Source organism: Rosa rugosa, chromosome 7 (genome assembly GCF_958449725.1).
Source record: "Rosa rugosa chromosome 7, drRosRugo1.1, whole genome shotgun sequence".
Classification (NCBI taxonomy): Eukaryota; Viridiplantae; Streptophyta; class Magnoliopsida; order Rosales; family Rosaceae; genus Rosa; species Rosa rugosa.
Window position 1 is genome coordinate 5564535 of NC_084826.1, and position 22607 is coordinate 5587141.

Here is a 22607-nt window from a genome sequence, read left to right on the forward strand (position 1 = left end):
TAACTTGAATATTCTCATATATCCTAGAAAGCTAGTCAATTTTTGTTGTTTAATTACAAAGGCAATGCCCAAGTCAATTTTTGCTTTTAGTTTATGATCACCGCGACAGAAACTCAGGCAACTAAAATAATTGCCATTTCAAATATACATATCTAGAAACTTCTCTCACTTTCTCTCCGTTCCTCTATAGACACGAATACACAAAAATGACCCAAAAAAATTATATATCTTGCAAACTTTCACACCATGAACAGTAAACTCATCATCACTTTGCACTCCCATACCTTCGCTTGCCTTCAGCAGAAACTGAATGCCTCTTAGGCAAAGCTTGACTAACACCATTGGGCGGTTTTCGCGACGGTGAAGGAAGTAGTGATGGAATGAAACTTCTGTTAACAACAATAAGATAAGTGAAATATTGTATCAGAACACATCTAGGGAAGAGTAGTACGTGCATCGATCTGAATAAACCATCAGATAATGCAACTTAAAAGATAAATGTAATTATTAACTCATGGGAATCAGAGTTTACCTAGTTTCTGGGCTCCTTACCGGCCTGCAGTTAGTTTTCTTTGGTTTTGCTCCCAACCCATTTGGAATGTTTGTAGCTTTAATAGGAGCATTTAGTTGCCAAAGCGTGTCTGGCTCTGAAGAATCACTAGTTGCAGCATCAAGTTGATCATCAGATTCGTCAAAGTCTTGACTCTCCTCCTTATTTGTCGTTGAACATATGATGGAAGGGTGTGAGAGGCGACTCTGACCAAACATATCTGGTAGCTGTCTGTTGTCCACATGATCCCAACATGATCTTAATGGACTTTGTTCTCTACTTTTACTCTCAAGCTTGTTCACCATCACCTTATCAACCCAATCACCAGGAATTGATGAAAATAACTCCTTATCCTCCTCCTTTCCATTCACTTTGGGACTACCAACCGGTGGCCATGAAGGTGAATGCATCAACATGTCTTGAAGATCCAAACTTCTCCTTTTTGGCTTTGATGTAGAGGTTTTACGAGCCTGGTGAATCCAAATATTATGAAGCAAAATGAAGTGATTAGAGACCATTGATAAAATAAAATTTTGATCTATGTATTGATATTATTTACTTGGCCATGTACCTCTATATTTCCAAAATCCTCCGTTGGTTGCTTACGACCACCGGAAAAATCTCCAGTACTTTTCCCTCTTGGATGCATAGGCGAAGAGCCAGCAGAATTCATTCTAAATCTTTCAGGGCTTAGGGAGAGCGAATTTTTCAACTGCATTCCCTCACCTTCTTTTCGTGCTAAGGCTGCCTTCAGAGTAGCAATCTGATATAAAAAGAATAAACAGTAAAAAAGAGGTTGCACATACAATTGATTATAACCATAAAAGCCAAAGATCACCTGTTCTTTCAGCTCTTTAACATTTGCACCATCTTTGTTGACTCGAGCAGCACCAAGTTCAACTGTGGAAACCCGTTCTGCAAATTTGAGGGTACTCAATGTTTCTCCAAGAGCTTCATACTCAGGACTAATGTGAACAAACATGAGTGTCTTTGCCTGCCCACCTGATCTCACAAAGACCAATCAAATAATTACAAAGAAGACAACCATAAATGAGAGTTTTCCACGTAAGCTCAAGGTTATTAAAAATATTCTTACCAAGTGAGTCTTGGAGTAGTTGTGTGAGTTTACTATTTCTATACGGAACGTGTGAATTCTTTTGAGCAAGAGAGGCAATGACATCTCCTAAAGCTGAGAGAGATTTGTTAATATGTTGTGCCTCCTTTAATCTATCACCAGTCACCTCGGATTTATCAACTCTTTCACTTCCTGCTAAGTCAACTAGATGCATACAACCACGAAGAATACTTCCAGATGCCAGATCCCTTCCGTGAACATGAACTGTCAAGCAACTGTTTATCATAACAGAAGGAAGTCAATGTATATAGCTTTTATGCAAATGTAGGAGTACTTCTCATATTAATATTCTAATGATGTCCTACCTATGGGAACGACTACTCCGGTCATTCATGGCTGTAGAACTCACTGCACGATTCTTATGCCCAAGGTTCATCAAATATATAACATCAGATGTTGATGATACAGGTACAAGGTTCGCTTCAGGTACGTTAATGCCGTTTTGAGAACTATTTCGAATTTCTAATGTAAGCTGGAGTTAAGGTCACAAAGGAATATGATATGCATTTAATGACTAAAAGGAACATCACGTACAATCTAGAAAGTAAAGTAAGGTCAGGACTCAGAAAGGATATCTTTGGTTAGAGCCATCCACAGCAAGGAGATCCCTAACTTGCTCATTATAAATTTCAAGCATCTGAACGGAAATTTCATAGCGAATGGTGTCCTTTCTCAGTTCTGATAATTGAAATAGATCACCCAATGCTCTGTAATTTACACCTCGGCTTTCTTCCGTAACCTCAGTCGGTCCAGTCTATATTGGTGGTGAACAAAATAAATCTACAGTTTAGTCTATAATTTTTCAGGATCAATACCCATTATATGATGAAATCATCTAAAATATAATTTCACATGTCATACCATAGTATAAGTTTTTCCTGACCCGGTTTGTCCATAAGCAAATATACAGACATTGTAACCATCAAGAACTGACCGAATGAGAGGCTGCGTATCTGAAAATACCTCCTCTGCGTGGAAAGAAAAGTGATGGTGAATACGCTGACAAGTATGATTGAGAGTGAACCTACTTTGAGACTAGCTAGCTAACCTTGGGTTGATAATGGCCCAAATACTTTGTTGAAACTGAAAGATTTCCGCCCCTCTTTGCCATATTTTGAAGGGGTGACAATTGTAATTTTTCCATCATCTATTTGATCAAAAGTATTGGAACGATTTGTTTGCCCAGGCAACAGAGGACGCACTCGGCAGTACACCCTTATATTTCCTAATTAAACAAAATTAATGACTATTAAATTTGTAGAAAACATATAGGGATTGATTTACATAGGAGGACCAGAAACTTACCTTTCAGATCCTGCACCAGATTGTATAACTTGCGATTTTCTTCAAGAACTTTCTGGTATCCTGATGCTGCATGAGCCAAACCATGCAGGTGCATACCTACATTGCGAAACTAATTATGGTACTTGCTGTGGATGGCTCATTATAAATTTATAATGAGCAAGTTAGGGATCTCCTTGCTCATTATAAATTTCAAGCATCATTAAGAATTTGGAAAGAAAAAGAATAAAACTGATTTTAGTTTAAATATATTACCTAGGCTGTTGAAATCCTCCTGGTACTTCATTTGTAGAAACTTCATTCCTGCTTTTGTATCATATAGATTATGTTTCAATTCCTACAGGATATTAGCACCAATTTCACCAGTACTTCTTTAGGACAGATTGCAGTATTGGAGTAGCTATTATGATACAACTGCAGTTTACCTGAATATTTTTCTTTTGTTGTTCAACCAACATTTTATGTTTCACAAACTGGCCTTTTGATCCCTCTTGATGGTCATATGTTTGATTGCAACAATCATCCTTCTTTATTTGATTCGCAGCTTTCTCTTCATTCTAAATCATCCATCAGTAAAAGAAAATGTCACCAATTGCAAAATCAATCAAAGTTACACAAAATGCTATCCCATTGAATCAAGTCTTCTACATTTTCACAACAGTATGGTGAATGAGAATCTAAATGCATGCAGACATACCTTGATATCACCAGAACCAGGTTCAGAAAGAGATGGAGAGTCAGAGTCAGGGCCAGGGCTATCTTTGGAAGGTGCTTTTACCTGCCATTATCAAACAGAGTAAATCATCCATGGAAGCTTGATAGTAACCTAGTAATTAATAGTGAAACTGCACATATATTTCATCTTCCTAAAGACAATGACACAAAACAGTAGAAGTCCAAAACTGGTCGGGAAGCAGGATCCAAGTATAACCAGAGTAGAACTTAGTCACCCGACATATATAATGTACACTAAGGAGGCAATGAGCTCTCAGAAAGAAAAAGAAGAAGAAAAATAGCACATGAAAAAGTAAGCCATTGTTCGAGGACAGGCAGCTACTTACCAGTTCAGTTTGGCTTGCTAGCCGATGCTGAAACTCCTCCATTACTTTACTCAGCATAGATTCCACAATCTGTCAAAAGCAACAGAAAATGGTTTCCCTGAGTAAAACAGAATGCTCAGGAAAAATAGGAAACGTAGTAATATAAGCAACAATGTTATCCTTAGAGTAACAAATGTGGTAATCCACTAAATGATCACAATATATCGGAAGGGAATGCTGATTTTTCTGAATAACAGGAAGCAACCTTAAGTGTCTCCACAGTTACTTTCATGACAAAAATTCGATTTAATTTCCGTTGATTCCCATCCACATCAGTATAATTTAAGATACTTACAAATGGAATTTCTTCCTGTTTTTTGTCCAAAAGAACTTCACGTACTAGCATGTGTAAGGAATGAGAAGAACTCTGAAAATTAGAAGACAAAACAATGAAACTCTATTATCTGATGAATGTAAAAGAAAATTTAAGAAACAGAAAATCTCACTAACTGCTTCATTGGGATCTTCACTGGAGAAACTATCTTGCGACCTTTCACTCCATGATAAGGTCCTTGTAAAGGAACTCATGAATGGTTCAGAATTTTTTCGCAGAAAGGGTTTCCCAGAGATAGGTGGTTTCAAGTTTCCAACAAATTTCCATGATCCACTTCCGCCTGCTTGTTTCCAGTCACTATATGATTTTAGTGCTAGAACACAGTTGACAATCCTTGCACTTGCAGATTTTCCTCCCTGTAAACTCAAAATTTGGATAAGTGTCACCACAAAACAAAAACAAAAAATCTGCAAGTGCACAGCCATAAATGTATTCTTAGCACCAACCTGTTCCAAATCAGAGGCTTCAAAGGTTGGAAGCCCCAATTCCTCCACAGCCACAAGGAAATTTCTGACGTTTTCGAAGTACTGAAATGCTGATAGAGCAGCCCCGTCAGGAATAGGCACGGAGTCACAAGGGCCTTCAACAACCTAAGAACAAATAGGCAGTTATCCTCGATCATCAAACCATTCGATAAACAAATAGGAACATATAAAAGAGCCTGAACAAAGACAAAATAGAAACCAAGTTGATCCATACCTTTGCCACAGCTCCGGGTTGAACCTTGTTAATAACATTGCAAAGGATTATTCCACTTCGCAATCCAAGCCTAAAATCTTCTTCAGAGGGCTCAGCTGGCAAATCTTTACCGCCCACCACTCCAACCGTCTTTCTAAGCCACCCAGCTGCTTCATACCTTCTCACAGCTGCATAATAGTATTTACATTACATTTCATTGAAATTCAAGTCATAGGCTGAGAAAACGTAGCTTCTACTGTTGAATTGGTGTGTTAAATAACTTATATTTGATACTCATGATATCAAAATTCATCTCCAAGATGATTGAAATATAAAGCAACAGAACTATGTATTCAAGTTATGTTTCCAAATTTAGCTGCATTAAACCAAATGGTAGTATTCCACTATTCCTCACCCATTACTAACCCTCCCATGATTTCAATTCTATCAATAAAAATTAGAGACAGAGATAACCAAAGCTAACCATTTATGAAAAATTGGATTATTTGGCTTTCATTAAAACATTCCAGGTATTAAAAAGAAAGTTCCTTTGCAGTACATTTCCATTAAAATTAACACCTCACCACGTACATTTATCAAGAAAATTCAGTAACATATTCCAGAAAACACCTAGGAAGATGAAGAACCAATAAATTAGAAAAAGTAGAAAATAAAGGAAAGAATATTACAAGCTTCCTCTGCCTTCCTTGAAGCCAATCCCACATCGCTGAGACGAGTCCCATGCTGTTGGAGAACGGCTTCAACCACAGAAGCAACATTAAAAGGCAATGATTGCTCCGTTGCCATTACCACCAGGAAATCAAATTTACTTCAAAATTCAATTCCTCTCCATTAACCCAGAAGTTTAGACTTCTCTAGAGAACAATGCAGCTAGACCACAAATTTGTGATGGGAACCCCGAAAAGTTATGGGATTTTTGTGTTATAGAATGAAGCATTGGTTGAACTCTCTAGGGAGAAACTGGAATTAGATATAGAGGGAGACTTGGCTGTGAAGATTAGGTCCTATTTTGAAGAAAAAAGAAAAAAAGAAGAAAAGGAGTAATGGAAAGTGAAGGGAGAGAGAAAATTGGAATTGGGATAATTTTCTTTCCCTCACTTTCTGTGTCTGTGTTTTGGTTTTTCTGAGCTTTGTTTCTTGGGTTCTCTCTCTCTCTCTCTCCATCTCTCTGTTTTAGCTTGTTGTCTGTCTAATCTTGAAAGGAAAAAGCTACACCGAACCTAGTTCCGAGCCTCCCGGAGAGATGGGATTTAACGGTTTATATTCCACAACACGACAAAAGCTTTTACAGACAATTAGGAAAATTAGAAATTAAAGAGTTTTTGCTGGAAAAAGAAAAAAGAAAATCAGTCCCTTTTTGGTGAATTGAGTTTTTTTTTTTTTTTAGAGATGGTGATCATCCAATACTATGAAATATATATTTATATAGGGTGGGGTTTATATATATATATATGTATGTGTGTATTATTGTATTGCTGTTAATTTTAACAGAAAAAAAAAATTACAGCTTCTTTGATTAAATAAGAAAAATCGTTACCTTTCATATACCAAATCGAAATCTGTACTAAATAAATTAATATTATATGAAAAAAGGATTAAGATGTAGTTCCTTGAACTCACAAGGGATTGAATTTATAGATAAATATTATATCTCTTGTATCCTACTTTGATAGATTATATATATGTTTTTTGTGTAAGAGTGATGTGATTCACATTATCAAAATATCTTACTTAAGATGGTTTTAAATTAGGGTTTCTTTTTGTTTTGTAATTGAGCTAACATAACCTAGAACTCTTTCAACTGATTCATATAGTTGTGAGTCTTGACACATTTATCTCCTTCTATGTCAAATATACACAACTGACAACCCTATACACAATGACCTTCATTGTTCTAAATTGACCTAGTCATCTACTTATTTTGTTCAAGAGGATCTGGTCACCTACTTGATATTACATTAAATAAGTATAAACAAAAGTCAGAGGTCATATATACTTAATTACAGGTGAGTGCATATAATTTAGTAGCAGAAACAGTCCAAAATGTCTTTTAAGATGCCATTTCATTCTTTTCATTGGGTACCCTCGTCTTTGCTTATTTGTAAAGGCGAGCATGGTTATTAGGGAAATTAATCATTTTTGAAAACAATTAATAATTCACTTCTCAAAAGTTAGAATGATGATTAGTACCATTGCACTTGACCAAGAAATGAGAACTAGGGCCTTTATATAATGTTTCTTGAAATTAACTAACTTAATATTCATGAGCTAGCACTTTTAATTATATCTTACACAGAATTTCACAATCATGAAGCTACCCCAAAAAGGCTGTGATCAAACATCTAATACTATACACAGGACCAGTTATAATTAGGGTAAAAGGAAAAAGGGTAAAGAGGGGGGACTAGCCTAGCAGCCTTGCCTAGCAAAACAATCAAATATAACCCAAACAGATGAAAAGGAAATTGAAGGAGGACACCACCACCCTTATCTTCTAATTTTCCGCTTGACACTGAGGATGATTGATGACCCGTTAACTTATTAACATGGACAAGGCAAGTAAGAGCACATGATATGAGCACCACTTCATGATTTAGGCCATTTGCAGTCATATAGAAGAAATGCTTTTTGAATTTCAAGCCTATATATCTTTAAGATATATATGCTAATATTTTTCATCTTTTTGATGTTTTTATGGAAAAGTTGCTTAGTCCAAGATTCTTCTAGGCTTTTGTGGTGGGGGTGAAGTGGGGTGGGTTTAGGAGAAGATGCACATGATCTTAATTTTATTTTAAGTGTTTAATGTAATTTATAATTAACTTATTATGATCCATTTCAAACTAAATTGTGATATATTTTTTCCTCTCTTTAGTTTTTTCAGTACATTCAATGGATTGAAGAGCAAGTCGAATTAGAATTCAGGACTTTTGATATTAAGCTAGGGTAAGTGTGATCTTAACCAATCTCACCAAATGTACTTTAAACTATACTAGAATTGCACATATGATCGATCATACTTGTTAAAGCACATTATGATAGAGTTTATCTTGAAACTGAAGTTATTTGGTGGATAACCATACCAACCATATTGGTTATAAGGTATTGTAATGGTAGACTTTCTGATGAAATCTAGGTCAATTCTTCAACCCATTTAGATCGAGCAAATTGTCGACCACGGCTCAGCCGGAAACTCGCAAATTTGATGCATATATATATGAAGGAGCCACAGAAGACATAAAGATAGAATTAATAGAGGAGAAACAAGAGAGAATTGAGATAGGGAGGGGACATCGATAAGGCGGCTAGAATCGAGTAGTCTTGAGAGGTGTAATTAACGATTCATCAAACCGGACCAAAATGGTTATGAAACGCCACGCCTTGCATGCGAAGTGAATCATAGATATGAGCATCACGGTAAATAAAGTAAAATTGAAGGGCTGTGCTGTCAATTCATATGCCGTTCCCTCCAAAACGGTTGAATGATTCAAACTTACGGTTGGGTTAGCACACGAGCCTAACAGGTTCGGAGCGCCAATTTTAAAAGTTCGTTACTGTTAACATTGACAAATAGGCATATGGGTCCCAAAAGTAGCTCGGGCAGGACCCGAAGCTCCATGCCGGCATATGTTGTATTTGTTAAAGTTAGGACTGCCGGCCGACTAACACTGGCAAAGAAATGGGCTCCACCGGTCCGGCTAAATCACGTCGACAAAATCAGATCAAACATCAGCATCACTTCCACCGGCATCAGGGTCCGATATTTATTATTGGATCGATTAATATATGGTGTTCTGTGTACAAAAACTTGAAGAGTGTGTGTATATGCAGTAATTTCTTAATTGAGGTATGTTGTAAAAAATATGGGACACAATTTCTGTAAAATTAAAATACAAATAATATGACAATATATTGAGAAATAATAATAAGAATAAGAATAAGAAAACAAAATAAAAGTAAAAAAAAGTAATAATATATAGATAATTTATATATAGGAAAACTTATCGAGTTGAGGCGTGCAAGCGCACTGTTCTAAAAGAAGATTCGTCACCTACTGCACAAGGTTGAATGACGAACTTCCCCCATGATATAACAACTATTCGAGCTTCGCCGTGCAACTAAGAAGCTCCATTGAACCTTAATCACCCATGTATTCAAAGCGGTGTATATTTAACATAGATATATGTATAATATGGAAGAGGACTTTAGGTGGATAGGGTGTTGTGCTAGAGTGGTTACATGATGGTGGAGTGCCTTTTCTTCTCATGATATTTCTCATATGTATCCAACCATCTCGATATTTCATATCTGACAATATATCCAACGACACATGCCTTCCAACTCTAGCCATGTACCCTTATATAGGCCACACTTACCATGATCATCAATAGTCTCATTAACCATATAACGGTAAAATAATAATCATATATTTAAAACATAAAACCGTTAAACCATAAATACATAAATAAACACAAAATGAAAATAACTCTCGAAATAAATAATGAAATATTAAATACATTTTAATTTTAAATCATAAAATTTCCAACAAGGTATATATATATCTTACCATTGATTAACTAGTCGAGGTAAGTTTTACTGAAAGTTACGTTGGAGGTAACAAGATTGACGGACGAAGATGATGACTAGTGTCTTTCTCACAGAAGATGCATGATCTCCTGGTTAGGACAGGAATGAAAATTAGTAAAATCACGTCAATGCTAGCTATACATCTCCAAAACGTACTTGTATGGACCATCATTTGAAGTAGTGTTTGTGAAACGTACTAATTCTAGAAGCAGCCATGATGCAAAGTTTAATTAGCACGTTTAAGCTAGCTTCTTTTCACTTTCATGTAGACCTAGCTAGCAGAGAGTAATGTCATGGGTCAGCCAATCGATCAACTAGCTAGCAAGCTCAGTTTGCTTAAATTATGTGAGGGGATGAGAAGTAGACCTATCCAGGGATCTCTCTAGATCGAAAGATGTCGACTTGAGAAATCCCCCTTTGTCATTGGCTATAAAAGTAGTAAGTGGTGATCCAACGAACATGACAATGTTGCAAAACAAGGAGTTACTTGACATTATTAAGGGGTGGTTTATTGTTAATTGGCTTTAAAAATAGTAAGAGGTGATTGAGCGAACATGACATGCAGTATGTGTGGCAAAACACAGAGTTACTTAACATTAGAAGGGATGGTTTATCATTGCACGAAAATGATATATTGTTACGTTCAGGAATATACTGAAATTTTTGTCGTGTTGATAGAATAATGATGGCAAAACTTATGTTATATATTGTGGCTTTTCAATGGGAAAAAAAAAACAGAAACAAAGAAACAAAAACGGGATGAAAAGTGACATCATATCTATGTAATGCCTGGGTAAGGCCATTAAGCAACTCATATCATGACAGTTCCCCATAAAACCATGACAGCTCAATCGATATCCATAATGCATTCATGTACGTCTTTGCCTGCATAGCTCACTCTCTGGACCGACCAAATAAGATGGAGGAGGGTAAAAGCTAGAAAGTTATGAGTAAGTAACTAACTTATGAGTACCTTTTCTCTCTCACTTGGTGTGATTGACCTTCACTTACAAAAACTTGGTCATATTTCCCACATTTTCTTGTCTGTTGGTCCTATAGTTCCTCACCAAAATCTAGCATGCCCGAAGGAGCTTTGACTAGCTAGGGGTAAAGATAAGCTCAATATCAATCAAGGGCTTTGGCTTTAAAGCTAGCTTTCGATGTTCTTCTTTAAGGGGCAGAAATTGTTGTATATCCTATCTTTCTTCACTAGTATGGTCCCTAAAGTTTGGGTATTATGCTTAACAAGTTTGAGTGGTTAGGGGCTTATATATGCCTAACAGCCGGAGTCGCTGAATTGGACAACTCAACTCCCTTCTAGTGCTATCATATTTGTATGGTGGGAGTAAAGAAAGCTGATCGTGAGTTGTTCCTAAAAGAAAGGTGATCCAAGATTAATATAACAATAACCTACTTGTGCATCAATTATACAATTGTATTGATAATGAAAAATTCAATAATAGATTGGAAAGTTTACATAAAGATGCGTCGAACGCTTTGAAGTTGGCCTTGTTGAAGACTTGCTCATAGCAGTTTTGGCAAAGAAAAGAGTACCACTCCACACCTAGAACATGATTTATGAAACATCGATCAGCATTAGCATTGACACGAACTTTGATCAACCAGCCTGGTAGCTACTCCTGTCAAATCACAATAGCAATAGAATGTGCTACATCATAAACTGCATAGCTAGACAAATCAAATGATCAAACTATTGAGAGAGTCATTTGATCTCTTCGATAAGGTTCTCATCGGAAGTAAAACAACACTCTTCCATCTCTAATAAAGCAAAGACAACCGCATGTGCATCTAACTCAAAACTCAAAAACACACTTCTCAAATGCAAACTTTAACCGTTGAAGATTGTGGAAATCTCACTTTTTGTAGGAGATCGAGATACCTAATCTCTTACCAATATGGCATCCTATTATGGAAATCTCACTATTATCGAAAATAGTATCTCCAACACCACCTAATCGCTTATTCATCCACGTTCAACTTCACCACCCAACTCTCCTTAAAGATGCCCTGCATAATGTAATACATCTCAGCATTTTGACTGTTACCTCCATATGCATATCATCATATCCAAGTTTCTAAATCATGCCACATGAAAGTCCAAACAAATCCTTGGGGGTTGGAAATTATATTAAGTGGGCTGGATTTTCATCAATGAAAGACCATTGGAGCAGGAAAGGCTCAAGCAAGAAGTTCAGTTCGTGTTAGCCCAGCCCAAATCCAAACGTGTTAGCCCAACCCAAATGCTAGCTCCACCAACCTTGCTTTAGGTCCACGGTTAGTTAGAAACTCAGACCCAAGTATCAGTCCAAATAGGTTTACCATTTGAAACATGAAATTTTGACTATCTTTTTGCAATTAATTTTTTTTTATCTAATAGTTTTTGTTGATTGATTTTAAACTAGCATTGTCTGTCAAAATATCTTGGAGAAAATTCGGTTTTAATCACAATGGTTTTGTACCTTTTCCTCCCAACTGTTAAAAGCTATCAAATCAATGTTGGCATTCTTTACCTCATGTCTTGCATCAGAAATTATGAACTTTTGAAAACATGATCAATGTGTTTGGGTTTTACCTGCTCAGGTTAGGAAAAAAAGTTAAAGATATGATAATGTACTCTAGCTTTATGTTTATGTCATTTTGTAATGGTGGGGGTGAGTACACATTTTGGTGGGGTGTCAACAATTAGAGGAATTATTTATTTATCAATAATGGTGACAGCAAAAGGAATAATAAAAACAAACACTTGATTAATCAAGTCTTTAACTCTATTACTAAATCTAAATCCATTATAAATGTATTTTATAGGTTATGATTCTCCATCAGATTTGGACATTGGAAATGTGTCTTGGAAGATCTGTGTAATTGGACACTTCTAATTACAAAATTATGGCTTCCTATAAAGGGGTTTTGGATGATACGGCTTTCCTTGTTTGTAGATTTTTATACAATTGGGTTTATTTTTTAAAATGTAAAACAGAAAAGAGAATTATGTTTTATTGGATGCTTTTTCTATAATAGGTTAATTGCAAATTACATCCTAAATTAGGGTGTTATTCGCTCTTTGCTATCGATTGTAATAATTCCTACTCTATGACCGTTTTGATTTTCTTTTCTTTATTAAATAATTATATTGAATAAAAATTATTGAAACAATAAATATATTAAGAAGACGACAAAGACACAACAAGACAGTCGTTGTTCACCACATACGGCCAAATTAGAATGATAAAGTAAAGAAGATAGGAAAATGGGAGGATAGATTGTGGATGAGTACGTTTCTTCTACCTCATTCTCTACATTGTTAGCAATAGTCGTCTAAAACTTTGTTTTTTCTTGTTCTCGGTATACTCTATGACAATTTAACTGGTAGACGTTATTTATTGGGGTGTTACATGTAAGATTTACGTTTTTAGTCATACAGACTCATTAACTATACAATTAATATTGTTTTGGTAATTGCATATGTGAATCATAACAGCAAAATAACATTTTCTCTTCACTAATAAGTTCTTTATCCGCCCCAAATTTCGTTCACTATCGGTTCAGTTCGTATACCCTGGACGATAACGCATCAACTCTCGTTTTTATCGTGACAGCTTGTAACGTTTGACGTAACAGCTGAGCAGGAGACTGAATCGAGACCCTTTGAACATCGAGGTGCAAAAGTAAAAAAACGCTTCACACTTGACATGGGTCAAACTATAATTTATCGTCTTTCTAATTCACCAAAAATTATTAAAAAGAAAGAAAAGAAAAGAAAAAAAAAGGGTAAAAAGGGAGGAAGAGAGAATATGTTGTGATTTGCCAGGAAGGAAAATAATAACTGCAGAAAAGAAACAGTTAAGTTTTTGAGAATAGGGGGAAAACTGGAAAAGGGCTGTTTTGAGGTAGACGCCAATAAAATCCCGGGAGTCAGTTCGTTGCAGTAAACACTAAAATGCACCATGACTCACAAAAGGATATTAAACGTACGATAACGGCTCCCGAGAGAGAGAGAGGAGGGCAGTTTCGTAATTCCGGAATAGGAAACATCCAACTATGGGAGGCAAGTTGCGTACGCCATAAGTGCCAACGCCTCATTTGGCCCAAGTATAAATCTTTTTATGTGCAAATTAAAAAATACACAGAGAGCAGAAGAAGAAGGAGGAGGAGCAGAGCAGCAGCAGATAAAACAAAAATAAAACCACCCCAAAAAAAAAAAAAAAAAAAAAAAAGAGAAATAATTTTTTGACCATTGTTTCCGGTGCTGTCTTTCTCTCTCTATCTCAGGTACCCACGTTTCTCTCTCTGTAAAATTTGTGTGTGTATATATGTGGGTATTTTTTTTTTTTTTTTTTCGCATGGATTGGAATCTGATTTGAGAAGTTTGTAAAGGCCAGGTCTTGGTTTTTGTTTTATGTGTTTTTTTTTTAGTGTGAGATTTTTAATTTTTTTTTTGTTTGAGAATTTTTTGTTAAGATTTGATTTTTCAATTGGGAATTTGTGCTTTGTGTACAATTTGGGTAAATTAGAGCTGAAGAAAATAGAAGAGGGGCAGGAAGTGGCTGTTTACAGAGTCAAAAGGATGTAAATTTTCAATTTTTTTTTTCATGAATTTTGGTGTAAGTTGAGAACCATTTGGAGGAAAAACGAATCTGGGTTTTTGTTGTTGTTGGGATTTCAATGCTGATAGCAGATCGGTGACTGGAAATGTTTGATTGATTGATTTTGATTAATAAGAAAACCGGACATCAGCAAAATTCTGATGAAGCAATTATTATTATTATTATTTTTAATGTGATTGGATTTGGGAATCTGGGGATTGGAATGATATGTGGGTTTTTGGCCTTTTTTTGGTGCAAGAAACAGATGGTAAAGGGAGGGAAAGTTAGTTCCAAGCGAAGAGTCAAGCCACGGATTCGGTCAGATTATAAGGGTTCAGATGATTCGGATGAAGATTATGTGATTTCAGATGAAGAAAAGCTAGTTTCTGAGGAGTTGGAGGAGGATTATTGCTCCTCGTTGGATGGGAATGCATCAGAAGAGAGCTTTGGTAGTTTTGCAGAGGAGGAGGAGGAAGAGGAAGAGGAAGTGAGATGGGCGAGAAAGAACAGTAGATCAAGAGCGAAAAAGGGTGTTGATAGATTTATTGTGGACGGGGAGGAGGAGGAAGATGAAGAGGAAATGAAAAAGGTGAGAAGGAACGGTAGATCAAGAGCAAAGTTTATTGATAGATCTATTGTGGATGAAGAGGAGGAGGAGGAGCTGGAGGAGGAGGAGGAAGATGAGGAGGAAATGAAAAAGGTGAGAAAGAACGGTAGATCAAGAGCGAAAAAGGGTAAAGATATATTTATTATGGAGGAGGAGGAGGAGGAGGAAGATGAGGAAGAAATGAAAAAGGTGAGAAAGAACGGTAGATCAAGAGCAAAAAAGGGTAAAGCTTTATTTATTGTGGAGGAGGAGGAGGATGAGCTGGAGGAGTTTGGGGTGGAGGAGGAAGAAGAAGAAGAGGAAGAGGCAATGAAAGAGGTGAGGAAGGTGGCTAGATCAAAGTCCCAAAACGGTTTCTCTGGAAGGCAGAAAAATAGGGTTAAAACATCACAAAAGAGGAGAAGGGCTACATATGAAGAAATGGCAGATCAGGATTATGATGATGAAGAAGATGACGACGACGACTACGATGAGGAATTTACACCCGATGAAGATGATTTTTCAGAATTGGAAGAAGAATCAAGGGTGAAAAAGAAGAAAACTAATGTGAAAGTGGGCAAGCGGCGTTTGAAGAAAAAAGTTCCTATAAGAAGAAAATCAAAGAAGCCTTTGAGAAAGAAACAAAAAAAGAATCGTACATTGAGGAGGAAAGTAAGATCTGATGATGATGATGGTGATTTTATGGACAGTAACCTGCCTGTTAGAGAGAAAAACAAGAAAAAAAGGCCAAACAAAAGGAGGAGATTTGTTGCTCCATCCGATTCAGATTTTGTGTCTTCTGGATCATCTGACTGTGATTACACCATCTCTGAGGAAGAGAGAGAGCAAGTGAGGGAAGCCATGCAGCTGTGCGGAAGTTTGGAACCTAATTTGAGAAGCCCATTACTGCCTGACAAAATTCAGGAGAAAGAGATTGTAGAGCTGCCAAGAAAGCCTCCTGGTAGGAAAGGTAAAGAAAAGGTTGAGCAAGTGAAGGTCGAGGTGGTTAAGCAGGTCTGTGGAATTTGTCTCTCTGAGGAAGATAAGAGAAGAGTGAGGGGAACACTAGACTGCTGCACTCATTATTTTTGTTTTTCCTGCATCATGGAATGGGGCAAAGTGGAATCTCGCTGCCCGTTATGCAAGCAGAGGTTTAAAGCAATTAGTAAACCCACAAGAGCAGGAACTGATTTGAGAGACGTGGTGATAACAGTCCCTGAGCGTGATCAGGTACCTTATCACTTTACTTACATTGTGTGGTGCTTTATTTTGTATTTTTTTTATTTGATTTTTTTTTTCTCAGATGGGTTTATTTCTCTATGCAGGTTTATCAGCCGACAGAAGAAGAACTGAGAAGTTATCTTGACCCTTATGAGAATGTGATTTGTACAGAATGTCATGAAGGTGGAGATGATGGGCTCATGCTACTGTGTGATGTGTGTGATTCACCTGCTCACACCTTTTGTGTTGGTCTTGGGCGGGAAGTACCTGAAGGTAATTGGTACTGTGATGGTTGTAGACCTGTTGCTCTGGGATCCTCAAGTTCCCAGGTTCAAGGTTGGTTAAGTGAGCAGAGAACTACAAACAACATCTTGCCTAATAGACAATCACCGGGTGTAAGTTTTGGTGAAGGTTTAGAGATAGACCTTAATTCAGTGTCCTCTCCTCGTCCCTATATTACTCAAGGATTTGGGAACTCCTCCTCCCCTTGGTTTCATGTTGGAGGTTTTCAAGTAGCTTCCCCGGGATCTGGGGCAGGGGCACCAACTCTGTCAGGAAGACGTTTAATGCACCGTCATATTCAGCAATTGATTACTGCTAATAGAATGAATTATTTGGCCAGTAGAAATGAGAGGAATTCATCTGCTAATTTGAGTACTGATGTCTTAAATGCTCAAACTGCTCAGGGGAGGGAAACAGTAGTTCAGCATACAAGGACAGACGGAATGGACAGATCTTTTCACACATTCTTTGAGGAGAGATTACAAGAAAACCCCTCACTACAAGTGCAGGATAATGATATCTTTTTGTCAACATCAAGCCATCAGAGAAGGCAAGTAGTCCAGGATCCAACTACAACTTCTGCTGATAGACCTAGCAATGGAACATTATGGCCTGGACTTACAGAGAATACAATATCAGGTCCCCCTCACTTCAGCAGTATATCCGATGGTGGTGTGTCCCCCAATACAGTTATGGGACCAAGTGATTTTCACAGAGCAAAGGAACAACTGCAATCATTGGTCATAAGCCACGTAAAAAACTTATCCCGAGATAGGGATTTAGGTATGTGGAGCTTTCAACTGCTATGTATCATCACCTAGTACAGTTTTGAACTCTTAAGCTATATCGGTTTGGTTCAGACAGACATTTCTACATTGCCTTTGTCTGAATCCAGCCGTTTATTCTTATGATTCTTGCATGCTAGACAGCCTGAAGTGCCTATGACGGTTTCAAAACCTTAAACTGGTATTCTTGTGTTTCAGGCCAAAGTTCTACTACTTTCCAGGAGATCGCAAGGAGTGCTATGCACACCGTCCTAGCTGCATGTGAACTGGAGCACACAGGCAGTGAGGTAGTTCCTGTGCCGCCTTCATCACCCTGCCCTCACATTGAATTAATGGCGGGAAAGACAAGTCTGATGAGAGGTTGCTGTTCATCTTGTTTTGCACAGTTCGTTGAGGACGTGGTAAAGAGGGTCATGGAATACAAACTACCGCCGTGGTTGAGATTAGCTCTTTAGTTATTGATGTGGCAAGGGTGTGCTTTTGCCCCTCCCCATTTTGTTAGGAATTTAGAAAACGGTTTCTTTTAACCTGTTTATAGATTTAACTCCAAACGACTCCATTCATATTCAATCCAATTGTTTAGATAGCATAATTCAAATAATTCAGTGCCAGTTGCTCTCAATTATTTTGCTTCAAAATGTTTGGTCCTGTTTCTTCAACTGTACCAACCACCATCCCTAATATAAGTATAAAAGGGCTTTTGTTTTCTGGTTGATAGGTAGTGGAGATGGTTGGCCTGTGACCTAACAACCAGCACCAAGTTTCACCACTAATGGCCGCACCACCTTCACATCATATACACATTTAATTCTATTAATTCTTATAGTTCTGCACTAGTTTTTGTTTCTGATGATATAACCAAACAACAAAATGGAATCCACGTTCGTTTTCACTCAAAGAATGGAATCATTTCCATTCCTCCAAGCAAGCAACACCCTTGGAACCTGTATGCAAGAAGGGGTTCGAGGGGAAGAAATAATGAAAAGAGAAATTACTTTTTTTTTTTTTCCTTTAAACTTAATAACGACCTGAAAATAACTGATGGTATCAAGTTTTGTTCAGGCCTATAAACTAAAGTTGACATGCCACATAATTACACTCAACACTCTCCTACAGCTTATTCGACACACACTGTGTGTTTCATACATTGGCATACTTGCTACAAACAACGAACAGAAGGCAGGGGCTCTTGATTGTGAAACTCAACTCCTGCGGCATCCTCTAGAAACTTCATAACCTGTCATCAGGGATGGTGGACAACAACAGCCCCTGAACAAATGCACATCTTTTTACTTTCTCTTCCTTATCCTTGACAGACAAAGGAGGTGACTTCACATTTCTGGACAACAAATAGTAAGTGTCAGACCTAAGAACTTCAATGGTAAAATGAAAAAGACCAACAAAATTCAAGCATACTGGGAGAAAAATCAACCGAACACAATTTGCATGTGCAACAATCCTAATGGTATTAAGCTTAATCATTCATTCGAACATGAAAGTCAAACATATATAGTTTGCCAAAAAGAAAGATAATGATTAAGCATGGTATAAGCATAGGGCACCTAAAAGATATGAAGTATGAACACAACCAGAGTTTGTGTTGACTGCCCCTTAAAAGTGATTTCAAGCACAGAACCTAAAACCTATGCACACTGTTTGTTTGTGTGAATGCACACTTCCATAGGAACCAAAAAAAAAAAACAATCTTTCTCTATACTTTTCACTTTTCACTTTTCACTTTTCACAGAGAAAAGGCAGATTGAACAAAAAGAAAAATAATTGGCCAAGGCATCCAGCTAGTCCTTAGGTTAGAAGGTCCGAATTCAAGCCAGTTGCGAATTAAGTTTTAGGTGTACATCAAAAGCAGTTGAAGATTTAATAACGTACCGTTCTAATACTTTCTCTGTGCTTTTCTTGGCTAAGCTTGTTTCCGTTGAAAAGTGAGGCTGAACACTGACAAAATCATCAGCCATGGGTAGAATAAATGATGACAACAATGGATCAGCTGCTACATTGGATGAGGAAAGTAAACAGGAAGAGCCCCCAAAAAGAGACTGCAAGTTTCCTTCCCGCAGCTCTTTCCTCAACAATGACAGTGTTGAATGAGCTCCACCTTTCCGTGTTTTCCTCTTGCGCTGCATGTAATCAATAGTTAAGGAATTCAGAGCATTGGGTCAAATCTTCACTTGATCAATATTGCAGCAAATCTTAGCCATATGATGAAAACCAAGAAGAAAACGTCCTAATTTAACTTGAAGTAATCATCACTAAGGCAAATCAATTGACCTATATGAATGATCTACAAGTTTTGAAGTCTCCAACTCGAATTTCTGGAAGGTGTTCACAATTAGGGAAGAAACGTGACTCAGTTACGGGGATTAGTGGAGACTGTTCTTGAGAATAAATGAAGAAATTCTACTTTAAACCATTTATCATATCTGTCAGACTACATAGAGAAAATATATTTGCAAACAAATGGCAAATGGAATACTTACAAACATGCAGTGAAGCACAAAGTTCATTTTGACAAAACGAGATATCACTCATATCAGAAAGCATCTGAAAAGGGTGGAACACCCAAAAAATTTGCATTGAACCACAAAGTTGACTATGGCAGGAAAAATTAACAGAAAAAAATCTGCGACACACAATAACTAAAAAGAGAAGGATATCTTGAATATATTTCCATGTTGTAGGGTAATGTGCGCAACCATATCAATCCCCACCCTCAATGAACAAACTGGGCACACCTGCAAATAAAAAGTGTTCACCTCCAGTAAACTTAAGCTTGAAAAAGAACCATCCTCATGGGATAGGAGAAAAAAAAATATGTATTATGTCACAACTACATTATCTTAGCAACTTTGCCTAGCACAACAAAAGTAGTTATCTAATTCTCAAATTTTTGCCCACCAGATCACTACACTCTGATCTCAGGAGGGGAAAATTCCCTTTGCCTCTCATTTCCAGCACAAACCCATCGAACAATCAGTATAAAGCTCATTTGTGGGTCAGATTATATGTAAGTTCACATCAACTATGGTTTTGGAAACTCGTAGTATATAATATGCTGCATATCTCCAAAGAATTTATCCTTCAGAACCAAGACCAAAGTCTCGTATGTGATTCTCACCACTCAAAACATAAGAGGAACTCCAATACCAAATGAAGCAAGTAATATAGCATTGGACATTTAAACTATATAAATTCTTCAAGGGCTAAAGTCAACCATTTAGAAGCTGGGATAACAAGCTATATCCCTCCCATTCATCTGAAAGCTAGCAGAGTTTAGATTGAAGGATTTTGTAACTACAGTTAAGAAAGGTTGTATTAAACAGTTTCCTTCTACTAAATTGATGCTTGGAGTTGAACATACTTTTTTTTTTTTTTTTAAGAAAAATCATTCACTACTCACTAGATACCTAAGAAAAGGTGAAATTAATCATGTGCATCGAAGGAAGTAGAATTAACTTTACTTTTCGGTCAATATAATAAGATTAGCTATTCTCGATGGATAAGAAAAAAGAGTGTTACCCCATTCTTTGCCTCCACCGGGTGCTCTTCATCTATGTGACAGCACAATCCTACAATATCATAGTATTCTGAGCAAAACGGGCATGGAAATTCCTCCCTTATATCGTCATCTCCATCAATTTCTTCAAATCCCATGAACATATCTGCATTCCCATAAAACCATGTTTTAGTAGACATTCATTCATTAAAAATATAGGCGTTTGATCGGCTGAGTAAAGGCAACGACATCCCCAAGATTCAGATACCAAAGGAACAAGGGAACAAACAACACCTCAATGCTAAAACAATTCCTCATTCACTCATTGTATCTAACATAGTCGATAACTGAAGAAACAACACAACTGAAGCCAAGTAGTTGAATTCAGCTCAATCCAGTGATTGGCCACTAAAAAAACTAATAAGAAGCTCAATCTAGTGAAGGGTTATTAACTTATTATCACTAATTTTACTTTCATAGGTCATAAACAGCTGGGAAGTGATAAAAATTGAAGCTTTTTCTGCGGAAAAATAAAATCAAGCTTCAAACTTTTCTCCCTTACATTCCACAGTAACAATTTAACACCCAAACTTTCTCTAATCCCATATTAAACAGATAGCGGTAACCAAAACAGAGAAAGTAAAGCTGTTTCAAACCTTTCATCAGCAACCAACAAAGCATTAAACCAAAACCAAAACCAAATCAAAAAAGAAGAAAAATTTACAACAAAAAAATCGAAAAAAAAAAATGGAAGAGGAGCTAACCAGATCGAGATTGAAGAGCGGATTGGTAACGCTTTGAGGCGGTGGAAAGACGAGCGCTCCATGAATCACCGTCCATGATTTTGAGTCTTGGTCTTTGTTTTATGAATTTAATTTCTGTTTTCTTTTAATCGCTTTGCTCCGATCTCTCAGATTCACAAAGCCAAAAAAGAAAAGAAATCGAATTTGAGGATAAAGACGGAGGCTTAAGCTGGAGAAAGAAACCGACGACGAGGATGAAGGCGGTGGCCGAGGAAAGGAGTCCAACGAATTGGAATTGGGTTTTGTGTATTTGGGTAAATTTTAGGATGAGTTGGGAGAAATTGGGAATGTGCGGTGAATGTGACAAATGGGGAATTTTACAGCTCTTTTCCTCTTTGTCTGTTATTCTGTCTATGTCTCTCTGACTGTCAGGTGTGTGTGACAGTGACGAGCTTAACAGACCTCGATTTGGCGCGTGGGGGGAATGTTACTTTTTAACAACCAAGGTGCTTTTTACCTTTTTAGGGTCGGTCGGTTTTTAATTAAAACAATCTAGTATTCAAAATCCATGTACCAAACACAAAGTAACAAACGTCGACAAAAATCAAGTACTCGGTCCATTGTTTTGGCACCTAAGACAGATTCCCTGTTAAAATGTTGCCCATAACAATAGTCTAAGATGGTCTTTTATAGTGGCAATGAGATGTATTTTAGACGTCGTATGAGCCAATAGTGCGGGGTCTATAGAAAAACATATCTTTAAAACTTTAAGTTTGTTCTTAGTTCATGTTTTAAATATTATATAAGCTGAAAGGTGACTTTTATTGATAAGACATGATACATGAAAGAGTTTATAATTGTCTCAACTTGTTAAAGTTTGATCTCCATATAAGTGAGAGCGATATGCTCACACTCGAGGTTTAAATATCTTGATCGGTCTCCACCTATCTAATGATAAAAGTTTTAACAACAAAGGTTGCATCTATATCTCCTTTATAGTAAATTGAGATGTATTTCTACTCAGTGGCGGAGCCACATTGGGGCCTACTGGGTCCAGTGACCTAGTAAGCTTTATATATGTTCTAGTTTGTTTAGATGCATTGTGACTGATCTGGCATAGTGGAAGCGTGATTTGCCTACAACATTTGGGTCTTGGGTTCGAGCTATCATT

General features: G+C 37.0%; 2 protein-coding genes and 1 pseudogene across 4 annotated transcripts; 1 reads left to right on the plus strand and 2 right to left on the minus strand.

The window, feature by feature from the left end:
• Positions 1 to 108: 108 nt before the first annotated feature.
• On the minus strand, positions 109 to 6275 carry LOC133721785 (kinesin-like protein KIN-14I; annotated as a pseudogene).
• A 7560-nt stretch (positions 6276 to 13835) lies between these two features.
• Positions 13836 to 17783, plus strand: LOC133722263 (uncharacterized). 3 transcript variants are annotated; one of them, XM_062149105.1, is made up of 5 exons: positions 13836 to 13994; positions 14574 to 14897; positions 15009 to 16124; positions 16220 to 17180; positions 17381 to 17783. In XM_062149105.1, the coding sequence occupies exons 2-5, from the start codon at positions 14574 to 14576 to the stop codon at positions 17635 to 17637; spliced, it is 2658 nt and encodes an 885-aa protein (XP_062005089.1). In that variant the 5' UTR covers positions 13836 to 13994; the 3' UTR covers positions 17638 to 17783. The 3 variants fall into 3 exon arrangements, with proteins under 3 accessions (XP_062005089.1, XP_062005090.1, XP_062005088.1); XM_062149106.1 differs by having other exon boundaries at positions 15105 to 16124; XM_062149104.1 differs by having other exon boundaries at positions 14574 to 16124.
• Positions 17784 to 18161: 378 nt separating this feature from the next.
• Positions 18162 to 21785, minus strand: LOC133722264 (protein DEHYDRATION-INDUCED 19 homolog 3). Its single transcript, XM_062149107.1, has 5 exons — positions 21458 to 21785; positions 20717 to 20859; positions 19853 to 19932; positions 19070 to 19321; positions 18162 to 18521 (listed from the first exon to the last, which is right to left on the minus strand). The coding sequence occupies exons 1-5, from the start codon at positions 21531 to 21533 to the stop codon at positions 18413 to 18415; spliced, it is 660 nt and encodes a 219-aa protein (XP_062005091.1). The 5' UTR covers positions 21534 to 21785; the 3' UTR covers positions 18162 to 18412.
• Between the last annotated feature and the right edge of the window lie 822 nt (positions 21786 to 22607).

Bases quoted from the DNA above. Each gene is read 5' to 3' on its own strand.
- LOC133722263 (XM_062149104.1), top strand. From the start codon at position 14,574: ATGGTAAAGGGAGGGAAAGTTAGTTCCAAGCGAAGAGTCAAGCCACGG. The intron at 16,125-16,219 runs GTACCTTATCAC...TTCTCTATGCAG, and splicing joins CAGTCCCTGAGCGTGATCAG to GTTTATCAGCCGACAGAAGA. The intron at 17,181-17,380 runs GTATGTGGAGCT...CTTGTGTTTCAG, and splicing joins ATCCCGAGATAGGGATTTAG to GCCAAAGTTCTACTACTTTC.
- LOC133722264 (XM_062149107.1), bottom strand. From the start codon at position 21,533: ATGGACGGTGATTCATGGAGCGCTCGTCTTTCCACCGCCTCAAAGCGT. The intron at 19,933-20,716 runs GTAACACTCTTT...TTTTATTTGCAG, and splicing joins CGGTGGAGGCAAAGAATGGG to GTGTGCCCAGTTTGTTCATT. The intron at 19,322-19,852 runs ATCCTTCTCTTT...TATTGATTACAT, and splicing joins CATGGAAATATATTCAAGAT to GCAGCGCAAGAGGAAAACAC.